We start from the raw sequence: 16,737 nt of genomic DNA, 5'->3' as shown, positions 1-16,737 counted from the left end.
ATTACTTTTTTACTTTTTTATTTTTTCTGATGGAACTGGATATACTTTGCAGGAATGCTCACCTCTTCCAAGGAGACCGAGCCTGCTAAATTTCAGAAGAATAGCTGCAGTGGGTCTCTCACCAGGGTAAACTTTAATATTGGAGGGAGGGGAAATCGTAATTCTAGTAGGTGGGGTGGGAAATGGAGCATGGGACCCCAAGAAAGATAGGAGTGGTGAAAGTGTTACCATCAAGTAAGGATCATGATTCCTAGGGGTCATGGGGAGGGGGCTTCTGCTTGTACAGTATTTTGAGGGACACAGCTTCTTTTCCCTGGGAGAGATCTATCCATTAGCTTACGTTGGAGAAGGGGTGTAGGAGGAAGAAAAAGTGTGGCTCCCCAGGAGAGATTGAGGTGAGAGAATTATCAGCCTTCCAGCAAGGATCCTATTACCCAAAGGCTCATAACTGCATTTTTAGCCTGTTTGAAGCCCTTCACATGCATGAAACCATGTGAAACCATGGATTTACCCACTCAAATGATAACAACCATTTCTGCTACACACAAGAACAGATTGCCGTGCTCCACAAACACAAAACAGCTATAGGAATTTCAGCAGAAGCGCAACAAATCCAAGGCTGAAAACTTCTAAGATGATATCCAAACTACAGCAGCTACTACCACTGAAGCACAAATCTTTGCACTGGGTTTCCAATATGCGGAGGGGAGCCAGAGATGTTTTGCCAAATGTCACCCTTATGTTATAGTTTCTGAACACTTCGTCACTTTGACCTGATCTGCAACTTGCAACAGAATGAGGTGGTTGTAGAAAAACCCTAAAGCGATAGGGGAGGGAGTAATAATAATAATAATAATAAATTTTATTTATATCCCGCCCTCCCCAGCCGAAGCCGGGCTCAGGGCGGCTAACAACAATTAAATAATCAAACAATCAAATAATCAAACATTCTAAAAACATTCCATTATAAAAATTAATTAAAGTCAAATTAATGGCAACCGTTGAGCAAAATTCTGTGCAGGTTGCCAGAGGAGGGAGTCAGGCTGGGACCTGACCAAAGGCCTGGTGGAACAACTCTGTCTTGCAGGCTCTGCGGAAAGATGTCAGGTCCCGCAGGGCCCTAGTCTCTTGTGACAGAGCGTTCCACCAGATTGGAGCCGCAGCTGAGAAAGCCCTGGCTCTAGTTGAGGCCAGCCTAACCTCTCTGAGGCCTGGGACCTTCAGGATGTTTTTATTTGACGAGCGTAGGTTTCTCTGTGGGGCATACCAGGAGAGGCGGTCCCGTAGGTACGAGGGTCCTAGGCCGTATAGGGCTTTAAAGGTTAAAACCAGCACCTTAAACCTGATCCTGTACTCCACCGGGAGCCAGTGCAGCTGGTATAGCACCGGATGAATGTGATCTCGCAGTGAAGACCCTGTAAGGAGTCTCGCTGCGGCATTCTGCACCCTCTGGAGTTTCTGGGTCAGTCTCAAGGGCAGCCCCACGTAGAGCGAGTTACAATAATCCAGTCTGGAGGTGACCGTCGCATGGATCACAGTGGCTAGGTCAGGGCGAGAGAGGTAAGGAGCCAACTGCTTAGCTTGGCGGAGATGAAAAAATGCCGCCTTTGTTGTAGCTGCAATCTGCGCCTCCATGGAGAGGGAGGTGTCGAAGATTACACCCAAACTCTTAACGGACGGTGCTGGCACTAATTGCACCCCCGCTAGAGATGGGAGTTGCCCCCTCAATCCCATATCGTCCCGTCCCAGCCAGAGGACCTCTGTCTTCGAAGGATTTAACTTCAACCGGCTCCCACGTAACCATCCAGCCACAGCTTCCAAGCATCTGATCAGTGTGTCTGGGGCCGAGTCAGGGTGGCCATCCATCAACAGATAGAGTTGGGTGTCATCAGCATACTGATGGCAGCCCAGCCCAAAACTCCGGACAAGCTGGGCGAGGGGGCGCATAAAGATGTTAAAAAGCATCGGGGAGAGTATCGCACCCTGGGGCACTCCACACACCAAGGAGTGGCGGGATGACAATTCCCCCCCAAGCGCCACCCTCTGTCCCCGACCGGAGAGAAACGAGCGCAGCCATTGAAGGACTGTGCCCTGGATCCCCACGTCGGCAAGGCGGTGGTCCAGGAGTTCGTGATCGACCATGTCGAAGGCTGCTGACAGGTCTAGAAGAATCAGCAGCCCCGACCCGCCTTGATCCAGCTGCCTGCGGAGATCATCTGTTAGGGCGACCAGAGCCGTCTCGGTCCCATGACCAGCGCGGAAGCCGGACTGGAATGGATCCAGAGCCGATGTTTCATCCAGAAACCTACCAAGCTGTTCAGCAACCGCTCTCTCAATCACCTTACCCAGGAATGGAAGATTCGAAACCGGGCGGTAATTGGATAGATCTAAGGGATCTAATGATGTTTTCTTTAAGAGCGGGCGCACCACTGCCTCCTTCAGTTCCCCTGGGAATGTCCCGGTGCCAAGGGACAAATTGATGATATCCCCCAGGGGGGCCCGCACCTCGTCTGGACACGCTCTAATCAGCCAGGACGGGCACGGGTCGAGAGGACAAGTAGTGGGCTTTCCAGCTCGGAGGAGTCTGTCCACATCGGCTGGGGATATCCGGTCAAAGTGGTCCAATACTGGACCCGAGGACAGTCGAGGGGCCTCCAGTTCCTTTATTGTATCCAAATTGGCAGGGAGGTCATGGCGGAGCAACAGGACCTTCTCCGCAACGAAGCTCGCAAATGCCTCACAGCTGTGGGTCAAATTGTTATTTAAATTTGGCTGTCCTTCAAGGGATGTTAAAGACCGAATTATACTAAATAATTGCGCCGGGCGAGAGCTAGCGGATGCAATGGAGGCCGAGAAGTAGGACTTCTTAGCGGCCTTCACTGCCATCTCATAGGTTTTCATAAAAACCCTATAAGATGTTCTTGAAGCTCCGTCACGGGCACCCCGCCATACTCGCTCTAGCCGTCTGAGGTCCCGCTTCATTTTCCGGAGCTCCTCGGTAAACCAGGGAGCCCGGTTTCTGCGGGGTCGCAGAGGGCGCTTAGGTGCGATCTCATCGATGGCTGCCAGGAGCTGGGTATTCCAGCCCTCAACAAGCTCAGTCAATGAGTCGCCAGGGGGAGCAAGGTCCCGCAAGGCTTGGCGGAGGCTGTGGAGGCTGTACCATTTCTGACCGTGATTGAGAAATGCAATTTTTTTAAACTGTTCCTACGTGTAAAAAACCCTATCAACTCAGAGAAGCTTTTGCTTCTCTGCTGTATGTGTAGACTGACCAGAATTTAGTTGTCTGGTGCAGCAAATGCAATTCTAAACTGCAGAGGTACCTTGGTACTTGAACGGCTTGGTTTCAGAACAAATTGGCTCCTGAAGGCCACAAAACTGGAAGTGTTCTGATTTGCAAACATTTTTTGGAACATTCCATGGCTTCTGATTGAGTGCAGGAAGTTGCTGCAGCCAATCGGAAGCCATGCCTTGGTTTTCGAACAGTTTTGGGAGTCAAACGGACTCCTGGAACCGATTAGGTTTGAAAACCAAGGTCCCACTGTATTCACAAAGGTCCCCAAAGTCACCCCAAGCTTATTACCTGTTCAATAAACTATCACATGCATTTCACGGTGGGGCTGATCGATCCAAGTACAGCAGTGCAAAGTTTTGTTTCATTTTCTAAAAAATAGTCTACTTTTGAGCACATCAGTACCAACTCTGAGTTGCGTACTCACAGGTTCCCGGGGGTTGGGTTTTTTTGGCCTTTGAGATGGACTACACATAATCTAGACATCCATTTCTTATTCACCAGGTTCCCACGGTAGAAAACCTTCTCCTTCTTACATTTGGTCGTGAACCTCATTGTAGCTGAGGGAGGAAGAGGCAAGAGTGGTCTCGCAAAACTGTCCATGACACCTTGGGATGGACCTGGAAAAAATCCTGGGGTGTTGTACTGCCTGCTCCTTCTTTACTCTGAGCCAAAAATGAATATGGCTCTCTTATAATATTGTATTGGAAGCACTGTTCTTTCCGACAGGGCTTGAGAGATAAGGCGAAATGCCATTTTATACCAATGAAAACCTCCATGTGTTTCCACCCTCCGCTAACAGATACATCTTTGCTTCCCTCTAGTGTCTCTAGTGATTACAACAGGCCTCAGACTTTGTAAAGTTTCATGTGAAAGCTGCTGCAGTTTACAAGCTGGTACAGTGGTACCTCGGGTTACATACGCTTCAGCTTAAATACACTTCAGGTTACAGACTCCGCTAACCCAGAAATAGTACCTCGGGTTAAGAACTTTGCTTCAGGATGAGAACAGAAATCGTGTGGCGGCAGCGGGAGGCCCCATTAGCTAAAGTGGTGCTTCAGGTTAAGAACAGTTTCAGGTTAAGAATGGACCTCTGGAACGAATTAAGTATGTAACCAGAGGTACCACTGTACTTTCTCAGTTGAATTGTTGCAACTCACTCTATGTGGGCCTGGCTTTGGGAGTGGTTCGGAAGCTGCAGATGGAAGCTCACCTCCCAAACGTAATGCTGGTTTTGACTGATTTGGCTGCCAAAATGCTACCGAGCTAAATTTAAAGTGCTTGTTTTGATCGCAGTTAGGCTTCCACACTGCAGCATTTTCTCTTTTCCCCTATTGCCAGGCCAATGGGAAAGAGGTTGGAGAAAATGAAATTAGCAATGTGGGAATACAGTGTTAGAAATTAGCCAGGCACCAGGCGCATTTTGCAACTGGTCCAATTGCGACCACGTGGAGATCTCTGGATGCCAGGCTCGCGACTGGGGGAAGCAAAATGTCACTTAGAGAAGGATCTGAAATATTTTCCTCAAAGCTTGAGTTTGTTTTATTCTGGATTGCTTTATTTGCAGTTTTAATGTGCTGTAAGGGAATTTTCTAAAGGGAATCAGCCCTGAGTGCTTACTGGAAGGACAGATCCTGAAGCTGAGGCTCCAATACTGTGGCCACCTCATGAGAAGAGAAGACTTCCTGGAAAAGACTCTGATGTTGGGAAAGATTGAGGGCACAAGGAGAAGGGGACGACAGAGGACGAGATGGTTGGATAGTGTTCTTGAAGCTACCAGCATGAGTTTGACCAAAGTGTGGGAGGCAGTGGAAGACAGTAGTGCCTGGCATGCTCTGGTCCTTGGGGTCACGAAGAGTCGGACACAACTAAACGACTAAACAACAACAACAATGTGCTGTAAACTGCTTTGAGATTTGTCCTTTAAAATATACAGTGGCACCTCTGGTTGCGAACGGGATTCGTTCCAGAGTCCCGTTTGCAACATGAGCAGAACGCAACCTGTGTGTGCGGGTCACGATTCGCTGCTTCTGCACATGCGCGTGACATCATTTTGAGCGTCTGTGCATGCACGAGCAGCGAAACCCGGAAGTAACCCTTTCCAGTACTTCCGGGTTGCCGCGGGATGCAACCTGAAAAGATTTAACCTGAAGCAAACATAACAAGAGGTATGACTGTATAGTGGTATAGAAATGAAATGAATAATACTAATATAAAGTCCTAGGCAGCTTGGGAAATAGATAGCCGAAAGACTGCCTGCTCTCTTATACATCTGCCCAGACTTTAATATCACCAGGGGATATCCTTCTCACCATGCCATGGTTCTCTGACCTAAAATATTTGGCAACTTGTGAAAGGACCTTCTCAATAGTGGAACCCTTCTGAAATGCCCTCCTCACCCCAGGAACATGCAACACCAACACTAATGGAGTTTGATAACTAGTGGACCATTTGGTACAGCATCCTTTCTTACAGCGACCAAACAGATGTTCTGGGGCAAGCCCCCAAGCAGGACCAGAGAGCAACAGCACTTTCCCTTCAGGTACCAAGGAATTGGCATTCAGAAGCATACAGCCTCTGACTGTGGAGTGCCAGCACCTCATTCATTTATTCATTTTTACAAGAAGAGCACTGTGCACCAGGATTTTAGAGCAGCAAAATTTTCTGATAACCAGGTATTTCATGTTGCTTCTATCTCTTTCTGTTACTTCACATGCCACTCGCAGGGTGTGCAAATTCATCCGGACTGGGATGCATGCATTCATCGTTACCTATCGTGGTTGTTAAAATCATTGGACTCAGCTGATATGGCGAAGCTGATGTGTTTCATCAGAGGGGAAAAACTTTGTCAATATTTACTAAAGATCGGAAACTTTTCGCGTGAAAAATAAACTTATGATATCTGGGTTTGAGGATTGAAGAAAATAATTGGTTTATAGAAAGTAGAGTTGTTGGGGTGGATGTCTTGAATTATTTTTTACGTATAGCCGACAGACGAAGAATTGGAAGTTCTCTTTTTTCTTTATTTCTCAGTCTACTTTCTTTTTCTCCTTTTGGTTCATGTTTTTATTTAGATTAGTTTTTTTATCTTTGATAAAAAGATATTGGATATTTGATATTAACCCTAGTATATTTTATTTCAAACTTTAATAAAATTTATTGGTGTGAAAAAGGCCTGGGAAGCAAGCAATTCAGGGTTGTTGTTTTAACCCTTCCCTGCCACTGTTTTCCCAGTGCAAATATCTCCCCTAGCAAGCTGGCTATATGCTCTGTGTTCCAAATCAGGGCTAGTGGACACAGCGACCTCTGGATGTTGTCAGACTTCAGTCCCCATCAGGTTGAGCCATCCTAGCCAGTGTCCATCAGTGATGGGATTGTAGTCCAACAACATCCGGCAGGCCCCCGCCAATCACTTTTGTTCTAAATTTATGGGAAACCCACCTGTGGAATTTTCATAGCATGGTGCACAGAAATGGGAAGATCTGTTCTGCATCAAACCAGAGCAACTCTCAGAGCATTCCCCTTGCTTTGCACCAAATTCCAGATGTTGCCAGAATTCCAGAAACTGTAACGATCCAATCCTGACGCAGTTAGAGGACAACATTTTGCTTACCATTGCAGGGGGCGAGCTTGCAAACCCTCACAGATTCTGGCTTCTCTCCATTGCATTGGTCGCCAGCGCGGCATAAGACTTGCCTGGACTCTGTTCCTTCACCGCAGGTCACAGAGCACTATGGACAAAAAGCAACAAGGAACTATGGATAAGAGAAACCATGGAGACTTCAGCACATATATCCTTAACCAAATGAGGAAGGGAGCTGTACAGGTGGCTGACTGCATTGCTGCTGCTGGAGCTGGAAGGATGAAGCTCTATTTGAAAAGGTCAAAATCTGACCAGATTTGGGACTGCCCCCTTTCCTTCTTTCCCAATAAATGACACATTGCCAGGTTGAACAGCTACCTCCAGCTGCTCCACAGGTAAAGCCAGATTGTGGCACTGATGCAATACTGTCTCTTCCCACCTTGTCCTGGTTAAACCAAAACCATTTGCCAAAATATGGACATGCATGACATTGCAAGAAGACCTTTAAAGGAAGGAGAAACATGCTTCATGAGTGCTCTGTTAACTCAGCATTACCCATCAACCATTCATTTGCTAGTAACCTCAACCTTCCCAATTCTCCTTCTACCCTGTGGTTAGCCAGTGTTCAACTGGAAACTACAATTTCTGGCCTGTGCTATGCTTCAAAACAGCCATGCACGTTGATGGGCTCTATAACCACATTACCCCTGAGCCAAAATCTGTCCCTCAGTTTCTCAAAAGTTTTCCTCCTCTGCAAAAGAAGCTCCCGTTTTACTGCCTCATTCTCAGGACACTTGAGATTTTGTTTAGAGTTTTGGTGAGCATGGAGTTTAGTGTTTAGCTTATTGTTGCAAAGCAGCTGAGGTTTTCTTTCAAGGAGACATTTCCCCCCAAATATTCTGCAGCCTCCCTGGCTATCTGTGCTTCCTGATTTGAAAAAGCCCCATGGATGGAGGTACCCCTGGGCTTTGATTGAAGGCACCTGAGAAGGCTGAGATGATTTGAAGAAAGAAAGAAAGAAAGAAAGAAAGAAAGAAAGAAAGAAAGAAAGAAAGAAGAAGAGGAAGAAGAAGAAAAGAGTTTGGATTTGATATCCCGCTTTATCACTACCTGAAGGAGTCTCAAAGCGGCTAACATTCTCCTTTCCCTTCCTCCCCCACAACAAACACTCTGTGAGGTGAGTGGGGCTGAGAGACTTCAAAGAAGTGTGACTGGCCCAAGGTCACCCAGCAGCTGCATGTGGAGGAGCAGGGAAGCGAACCCGGTTCCCCAGATTACGAGACTACCGCTCTTAACCACTACACCAAGGAAGGACAGATACTTGTGAACATCTCTCAGGCATCTCAAGACTAATGTGACAAAAGCCCTGGACTCCACTGATGAGAATGTCACTGAATTTCCCTGCCCTTCTGTTAATTTTCAAATGCAATTTCTTTTCCCGTTAACTGGTGGACAATGGTAAAAGAAACCTACACAGGATAGATGTTTGGCACAGCACTAAAATTCATAGCTGGTAAAAACAGCAGCTGCAAATACTACAGTTCTGCTTTGCTTCCATCTAGATGCAGGTATCCATTCTCACGATTATTAAAATGTGATCTAGGTAGCTCTAAGAGAGCATCCTTGAAGTTTAGAGGCTTGCTCATAATTTATTTTAAATATTTTCTCCTGCCTTTCCTTGCCGCACAATAGTGTTGTAAGGGGTACTTTCCCCTTTCTTTTGAAAAAAAAGAATGATATATAGCCATACAAACAATACTCATCAACTAGGAAATGAAATCAAACAACAGACCTTGAAATTAGCACACGTTAATTGGGTGCATGTCCAGATTTTGTCTGGGTCTGGAAATATGACAAAGTGATGGATGATTCTAGTTTATTATATATAGTATTTTAGCAAGAGGCAGCCCTGTATCAACTGTGCCTTCAGTTGAAGCATGCTCACATTTTCAATGCCAACAAGTTTCAAACTGCTTAACCATCATTGTTGCAAGACCAGAAGCCCTTGGAGGTTTTAGACATGAAGGTTGTTAGAAGCTCCTTCTTGTACGATGGCTTTTATCCATGATGGCTAAATGAAACTTTTCTGTTGAGAGGCATGTTTTCTTTATTTCATTTATCTCTATTTAAAGGGGATACTCTGCTTGTGGACATCCCACTGTGGCATCTGGCTGATTACCCTAAGAAACAGGATGTTGGACTTAGTTGGGTCTTTGGTCTGATTCAAGAAGACTCATGTGTGTGTGTGTGTGTGTGTGTGTGTGTGTGTGTAATTAGACAAATATAATTCCCTCTATTTCCAGTGTTCAAGCTGTGAGTGGGTGGGGGTTGTTAGAATTCCTGCTCCGTGACTGCAGTCATGGGATTGTTGTCTTTCACATGACGGTATATGTTTTGACTCCACAGAATGGGAAGTGACGGAGACAGGATGTTTGTGTTACTGTGTTCTGTGAAGTGGGACTATTGTCCTTTTCCCCCCTTCTCTTTGCTGTCTGATGCTAGAGAGAGAGGGAGCCATGTTGCAGTGTTCCGTGTGTGTTTATATGTAAATAAAGTAGATTAGCCAAAATGCTGAGTTGCTGAGGTCTGTTATGCAACTGTGCAAACTCTGCAGATCCCTAAGTGTGCCACTGTCAGTTGGCATCGGTCGCTGTGATGTTCGGGTAGAATAAAGCTTTTGAAGCTCCTGAAAGATTGACCAGGAGGGAGAGAACATGCCAGTTGGGCATGTGTCTCTGCCAGGGTCCTACTTGAGTGTAGGCTGAACTCCTGACAGGGGCTACTGGTTTGTTTTTATTTTTATTAGTCATTTTGTGTTTTTTACCTTGTATTTTTATGTTGTGAACCACCTTGAGATCTATGGATGAAGGGCAGTATACAAAATTAATTAAGAATAATTAAGAATAATTCCTTATTTGGGGGAAGAAAACACCCACAACCCACAACCCACACAAAGGAGTGCTGTATCACCAGGATATTTGGGGGAGGGGGTCGTGAGGCTTTAAGTTAGGAGGGGGAAATCCCTTAGCTGGAGGGTCCCTGCCCCAAAGAACAGCCCAGTGATGGCAAAGCAAGATCGTTATTGGGTGCACTCTTCCCACCTTACATCAAATCTATGCTGCCAGGTGCCATAAGAAAGCGGCAGAGATAGCACATGATAGTACGCACCCCGGAAATGATCTCTTTCAGCTTCTGCCTTCTGGAAGAAGGTATAGGGTTATAAAGGCCAGGACTTGCCGCCTGAAAAACAGTTTCTACGCTAATGCAATTCTGGTTCTAAACGCAGCATAAGGGGTCTCTGTAGTATAGTGTATTTTAAAATGGGGTTTTAGAGTTTTTTAGGGGTTTTTGAATGTTTTATGTAGCTTTGTGGTAGTTTTATGTAGTTTTGTGGTAGTTTTATGTAGTTTTTATGTAGTTTTTCAATTTCATTGTTCCGCAAGGGACAATGACAATAAAGATATTGTATCTTATCGTATCGTATCGCATCGTATCGTATCAATGGACTGAATTTTATGGGAATGCAAAACTGAGGGGGAAGGAAGAACTGCAGTAGAATGACTGGGACCTTGAACTGATGCACTCTATGCTACAACATTTTGTTGGAGGGCCTGCTTGTCAATAACCTCTCTCCGTTCTGAAAAAATGGAGTATACTGTAGGTGTCCTGGGCTTTTTAACCCAGAGGTGGGTTTTTTTGTTTTTGGCTACCTGCGCCCATAATGGTTGATGAAACACAGAAGACCCGGTTTGCTTACTGGACTCCAGGGCCAGGTTTTCCACTGAGCAGGGCACGGTGTCCTGTTGCATGGCCGACGGCTCTCAGGGCGATCCCCGCTACAATACTTGAAATGGACGGAGCGATTTGCACCATCGTGGAGAGGCTGGATGCAGCGCACGGTTCGGATCTGATAACCAGAGGTCCCACAGGTTTTGGTGCAATGCTCCCATTCTTCTGATACCCAGCTGAGATGGGGCAGAGAGAAGAGCATTTAATAGGAATACACTAACTAGTGCAAAACACTAACTCTACCCAGGATTGATCTGCATGCGGCACAAATACTATCGCTGTTGGCTTTCACTGTTGTAAGGAAACTAGGAAATCTAGCTTGCATCACCTGTAAAGATCTTCAGGCAACAACTTTAGACTTGGCACTTTTAGAAAACCTTCTTGCGAAAATGATTGGTCATGATTAGAACTTTTTTGTCAGGTGTCCATCAATAGAATGGACCATATCAGAAGATGGTCACCTTCCTTCATGGAGGGGGGGGGTTAAACAGAGGTCAGATGGCCACCTGTCAAGGATGCTATAGTTGTGATTCCTTTATTGCAGGGAGTTGGACTAGACAAGCCTTGGGTACCTTCCAATTCTACGATTCCATGACCCATATACCTCAGGTTAAGTACTTAATTCGTTCTGGAGGTCCATACTTAACCTGAAACTGTTCTTAACCTGAAGCACCACTTTACCTAATGGGGCCTCCTGCTGCCGCCCTGCCGCCGGAGCACAGTTTCTGTTCTCATCCTGAAGCAAAGTTCTTAATCTGAAGCACTATTTCTGGGTTAGCGGAGTCTGTAACCTGAAGCGTATATAACCTGAGGTACCACTGTATGTATTTTTGTTTCTTTAATGTATTCTGCCCTTTTTTAATTTCTTAAGTTGTTTCAGTTTTAATTGAGCTTTTGGACACTGAATGGATATGTTTTTGTATGAGTTTGCTGCATAGAAATCTAATAATGATAGTAGTCGATGTGTATATAACTGGATCCTACTCAGAGTAGACTCCTTGGAATTAATGAACATGGTTCTCTTAGGCCCAGTAATTTCAACAGGTCTACTCTGAGCAGGATTTAACAGGCAGGATGACAAGTTCTTTCTATCACATAGATAAAGGCAGCAAACTTTCAGCCCAAGTATGCAGAAACTTGAGGATGTGCAGGAGAGGCAGATGGCTGCAAAGTGTAATCTCCGATTCCAAAACAAAGCCTTCGAGACAGCTGGATTATAGCTTTGGGGTTAGCACTTGATGTATTTCCTGTCGTCCGTAATATGCTGCCTTGGTAAGTTGTGGGAAATCAACTAGCAGGACCTATCACTGAATCTGGCTGCCTGTTGTTTCACTGAGACTCTATGCCTGCTTGGATGAAGCTTTTTTGACTGCACACTGCTGCTGCCAATACATCACTGAACAGGAGCAGATGCTTACAATGGCTGCGTACATTCCTGAAGGTTGCACATCCTGCGAATGGGCTTGGGTTTTTTGCTGGCTTCACAGAAGCTGCGGTGTACCATTTTGCTATCGCTCTTCCTGCGGCACCCATACTTAGTGTCTTGGAAACCTGGGGATGGAAAACAAACAACAATTAAGGGAAAAAAGGAAAAAAACCCACATACAGTGGTACCCCACAAGACGAATGTCTCGGAAGACGAAAAACTCGCTAGATGAAAGGATTTTTCGTTTTCTGAGGTGCTTCGCAAGACGGATTTTCCTAAGGGCTTGCTTCGCTAGATGAAACGGCCCTGCCTCTCGTGTCATGGCGACAGTCACTGCACGCACACACGCTCGCTTCCCCGCTCCTCCGGCTCCCTCCCACCTTCCGGCTGATGTTTAGTGCCTCGCGCCGCTGCCCACCCCCCTCGCACGCTCCCCTCAGAGAGCCGTTGCCGCCAGCGCCTCTCTCTCCCTGGAGTCGCACTCCTGAGCCCCACCGCCCTCCAGCAGCCACGTCGCACGGTGGCCACAACGCGCAGGTGAGTCTGAGGTACCGGCTGCGGCAGCTGTCCTGCTTCTCCCCTCCCCTCCCCGCCGTTGTCAGTGTTTAAATGCAGTGGTGCTTCGCAAGACGAAAAAACTCGCATAACGAAAAAACTCGCAGAACGAATTAATTTCGTCTTGCAAGGCACCACTGTATACAATGCAAACACAATCAGCTCTCCAGTTTCATTCCTAGTGCAGAATTCGGTGCGGTTTTTAATTTATTACAAACTGTTTTGGGCTTTGCAACTACTTTGGACTGAATCCAACAGAATCACAAGTGGAACCATTTCCCCTCCCTCTCTCCCCCTTGTGTACCCCCAACTCTTTTTTGGGTGGTTGGGAGAAACTCCCAGAGTAGTGTGGGTGGGGACACACAGAGGGAGCAGAAGGAAGGGAGATCCCATTGTGTCAGTGGAAGTTGTTCTACTCACTCAGTGGTTCTGTCAAATACAACTCTTCATGTGCACAGAGGCTGAGCAAGTCGATCAGGCATCTGGGGTGGCATGCATGCTCTGCACCCAGGTGCGGGGCCAGATGCCCACAGGGCAGGGCGAACAGGGGCAGGGCGCTCCATGGGACCTCTGAGGAGTCTACCTACCTTCTCCCACTTAGCCACCCTACAGCTGAGGGGGAGGCAACAGGTGGACTGTTTGGGACAGCGTGGAGCCTGTAGGCCCTCAAGCCACCGCGTCACTCCTAGGAGAGACGCGTGGCTCTGGTGCGCTGCAGACCCCGTGCCGCCTGGCATTTTGTCACCCCCGTCAGTGGTGACACCCAGGGCATCCGCCCCCACCACACACCCCTTCCTCCACCCCTGTATGTACTGGCACTAAAAAGACACATACAGTTCTCCTATATATTCTTCTACTCCCTCCCACCAGACAATATTATGACTTGCCTCCTCCACAAGGCTTGGAACATTGGGACCAACTCTTCAAAGCCCACTCAAACGTATCCAGGTCCTCTTGAAGTACATTGTTGCTGTTGACGTTGGGGACCGAATCCTCGTGGATTATGTATTTGTATGTCAGGCTCGACTGTGTGACATTGTCCCGAGGAATGATCTGTCAAAAGGTTGAGCAAATGGGACATAATGTCAGTTGTTGGAAACATGGGCACTTCTTTCTTTTAGGAATTTTCTTTTCAGAGCCACAAGAGAGGAAGATACCGTATTTGCTGTACCTTAGCAGGTGATAAAAAACAACAATAGCCAACTCAAAAGTTGATGGTTGCCCTGCTATTGTGGCTGGTAGTGTTGAGGGCAGCCTTTCCCAACCTGATGCCCTCCTGATATTAGTGGACTATAGCCTCCATCATCCCTGGTCATGGTTGTGCTGGCTGAGGCTGATGGGATATGTGTTATGAGTTTTGAGGAGATGTCTTGTTTGGGCTGGTCAGATCAGATTGAGAGGTGGGACCAGGATGAGGAGTTGGAGGCTGATGACTCTGGGGAGGGACCCAGTGGCCTGGAACAAGGTATGTTAGGGTCTTGTGAGATATCTGAGCTGCCTGGAGATGATGGGGACTCAGCCAATGAGAAACATGATCTTGGAGAGGGTCCTAGTGGGCTGTCACTCTTTCATTCCATTGCCAGTCCAGCCCACAACCCTGGCACCAGCACCTGAGCTGAAGGAGCCTTCCCACAGGGGAGGCACCCTGTGCCAAGTCTGACTCTGAGCTGGTGCTGTTTCATCACCCATCGCTGGCCTGAACAGACAGCTCAGGCCCAGCCACCAGAAGCCGTTCCCATTCTCTTGTGCAGTCCAAAGATGCTCAGTGTTTGCCACACTAAAGCCCTTTCCACTTCACTCTTTTCTAATCAGAGTTGCCAACTGTTGAATGGACTTCTTAGCTAGCTTAGCCATGCCTTGCACCTGTGGTGACTTTGACCTCTCCTTTGCCTATGCACTGATTTGATCATTAACATTTCTGGTAGGAACCACAATCTGCATAGAAGTCCTTCATCTGATGGGAGCCAGGATAATATGTACCATGTGGAGGTCACCAGACTGAGTTCCAGGCTGGTTCCAGGCTGATGGGGCAGCCAGACCATTGAAAACATCGAGCTACAATCCAGGAGGGGAAAGTCACAAATAAGGGTGGCCACAGAGCCTATCTAAATATCACACCCATAACTTCAAAGAAGGCAACTATAACCTATGCTTTCCCTACTGAGCATTCAGAAGTTTTCATGCAGACAGGCAATGGTGGCTGGTTCTCTTCATGCACTGTTAAGGAAATATAATCTTTACTGTACTAATTCTAACTGCTCCCTTCCTTTTCAGTCCTTACAGATTATTAGCCATTTTCAGATCCCCCATAAAAGTGAACGGAGAAGACAGAGCTTCATTTTACACAGAGTAGATCGGAACCCGAATCAAAGATTGAAGCAATACCAGATTTACGTATAAGCTAAACAAGCTATAGCTTAGGGCTCCACTCTCTTGGGGGCCCAATTTTTTTTAAAAAAAACAACAACCTGGGATGTACATTTCCAAAATATAAGATAAAAAACAAATAAAATGGCTTTGGATACCTATTAGGTTCATAGATTACCATATAGCATATATTCAACACAAAAAACAGCAACAATTTCTTGTTGACAAAGGACAGCTGGACATAGAAAGGGCCCCATTACCTTCAGTAGCTTAGGGCCTCATCAAACCTAAACATAGCTGTCAACATTTCCCCTTTTTAAAGGGAATTTCCCATATTCCGAATAGGATTCCTTGCAAGAAAAGAAAAAAGTTGACAGCTATGAACCTAAATCCGACCCTGGATTGAAGTGTAGAGCACAAGGTGACTCAGAAATAGTCTGGAATATATGAAGGGCACAGAGACAGATACAAGGTGCATCTTAGGTCCCATTCATGTTCATCCCAACTGTGTATGACTGATGGGTTGCCTCTAGTTTTGAAACTCACAATTTGGGCAGAACTACTCTGTCACAACCACGTGGCTATGTCCTTGTTGGTTTTGTGAGTGGATCTCCGAAGTTGATACTGCCTGGAACAGGCCCTGTTGGTCACACCAGAAACAGAAAATGGATCATGACCTACCAACACAACAATAGCATCATACAATGGCCCATCCGTCTGAAGGGTTTCTATGTCATCTTCTATGTGGTACTCCCACTCTAAGCCGAGATCAATGAAGGAACGAGAGCCAGATCCCTCTCCTTTGCCATTCAAAATATAGTGACCCGTTGCCTGGTTCTTAACAGCTGGAAGGAATAAAAGCAGAAATGGTGGCTGATTAATCATTGCAATTAAATTGGGTGGGTGGCCATGTCTTCCTTAAAGACAATACAAAAGGCACTCGGACCTTCATTTTGCATTGTTTTGATGCCATGAAATTTAGGTTCTCGTTTAGCGATCTCGATAGGACATTAATGTGTTCTATTTTACAGAATGCAATCTATTTGATGACATCCTCTGTTTAAAGGGCTGCCCATTCACAATCCATTTAAAGAACCTTAAGAAGGGAGATCAGGGACCTTGAAGTTGCCAAGCCACAGTTTGTCTAGGGTCACCTGTCAAGTCTTCCCCACTATGCATTTTTATTTTTTTATTTCAACTATAATAAATATAATAAATGAAATTTAGCCTTCACACAATTTGTGCAAATCTGTGTTCTCTTTCCTCCTCCTCCTTTTGGTGACACAGTTCATCTTTTCATTAGCAATGAATAAGTGGCCACCCAAGACCCAGAGCTTCACAGCCCATTATCTAGTGCTTCTTTTTAGCTTTAGTTCACCCCCCCCACACACACACTGTGTTCCATGCACAATATGAAAGTAGCTGTAGCCTCTTGCAGACATGGTTTCTCTACAGCTAATTTGGAAGAACAAAGCCGATTAAACAAAATAAAATAGCAAGGGCAGGTTGGGAGAAAATGAATGAAAGCACATGCAACTAGAGGCTGGGGGCGGAGTTGGCTTTAGAGTTATTTGAAGATAATCCAGAGATCAAAGAAAAAGTGGTGTTCACTGATACTAACTACGGTAATACCGTACTGGCCCGAATATAAGCCACACCTTCCAAATTCCAACTGTGAAAAGTTAAAGTGTGGCTTATATTCAGAGCCGCACACCAGTGCTGGCT

At 46.2% G+C, this 16,737-nt stretch overlaps 1 protein-coding gene across 1 annotated transcript in view; it reads right to left on the bottom strand.

The window, feature by feature from the left end:
• Positions 1-16,737, bottom strand: part of ADAMTS3 (ADAM metallopeptidase with thrombospondin type 1 motif 3) — a 136,428-nt gene that overhangs the window by 11,567 nt on the left and 108,124 nt on the right. The window contains exons 17-21 of the mRNA XM_083398240.1: positions 15,694-15,857; positions 13,533-13,698; positions 12,083-12,215; positions 10,633-10,840; positions 6,906-7,023 (exon numbers count right to left, since the gene is read on the bottom strand). Of these exons, the coding sequence (XP_083254366.1) occupies positions 6,906-7,023; positions 10,633-10,840; positions 12,083-12,215; positions 13,533-13,698; positions 15,694-15,857 (789 nt within the window). The remainder of the gene's footprint in view (positions 1-6,905; positions 7,024-10,632; positions 10,841-12,082; positions 12,216-13,532; positions 13,699-15,693; positions 15,858-16,737) is intronic.

This window comes from Podarcis tiliguerta (genome assembly GCF_965153285.1).
Source record: "Podarcis tiliguerta genome assembly, chromosome: 9".
In the NCBI taxonomy this organism is placed as follows: Eukaryota; Metazoa; Chordata; class Lepidosauria; order Squamata; family Lacertidae; genus Podarcis; species Podarcis tiliguerta.
The sequence above is the reverse complement of the archived record's forward strand: the minus strand, read 5'-3'. Positions and strand labels throughout refer to the sequence as shown.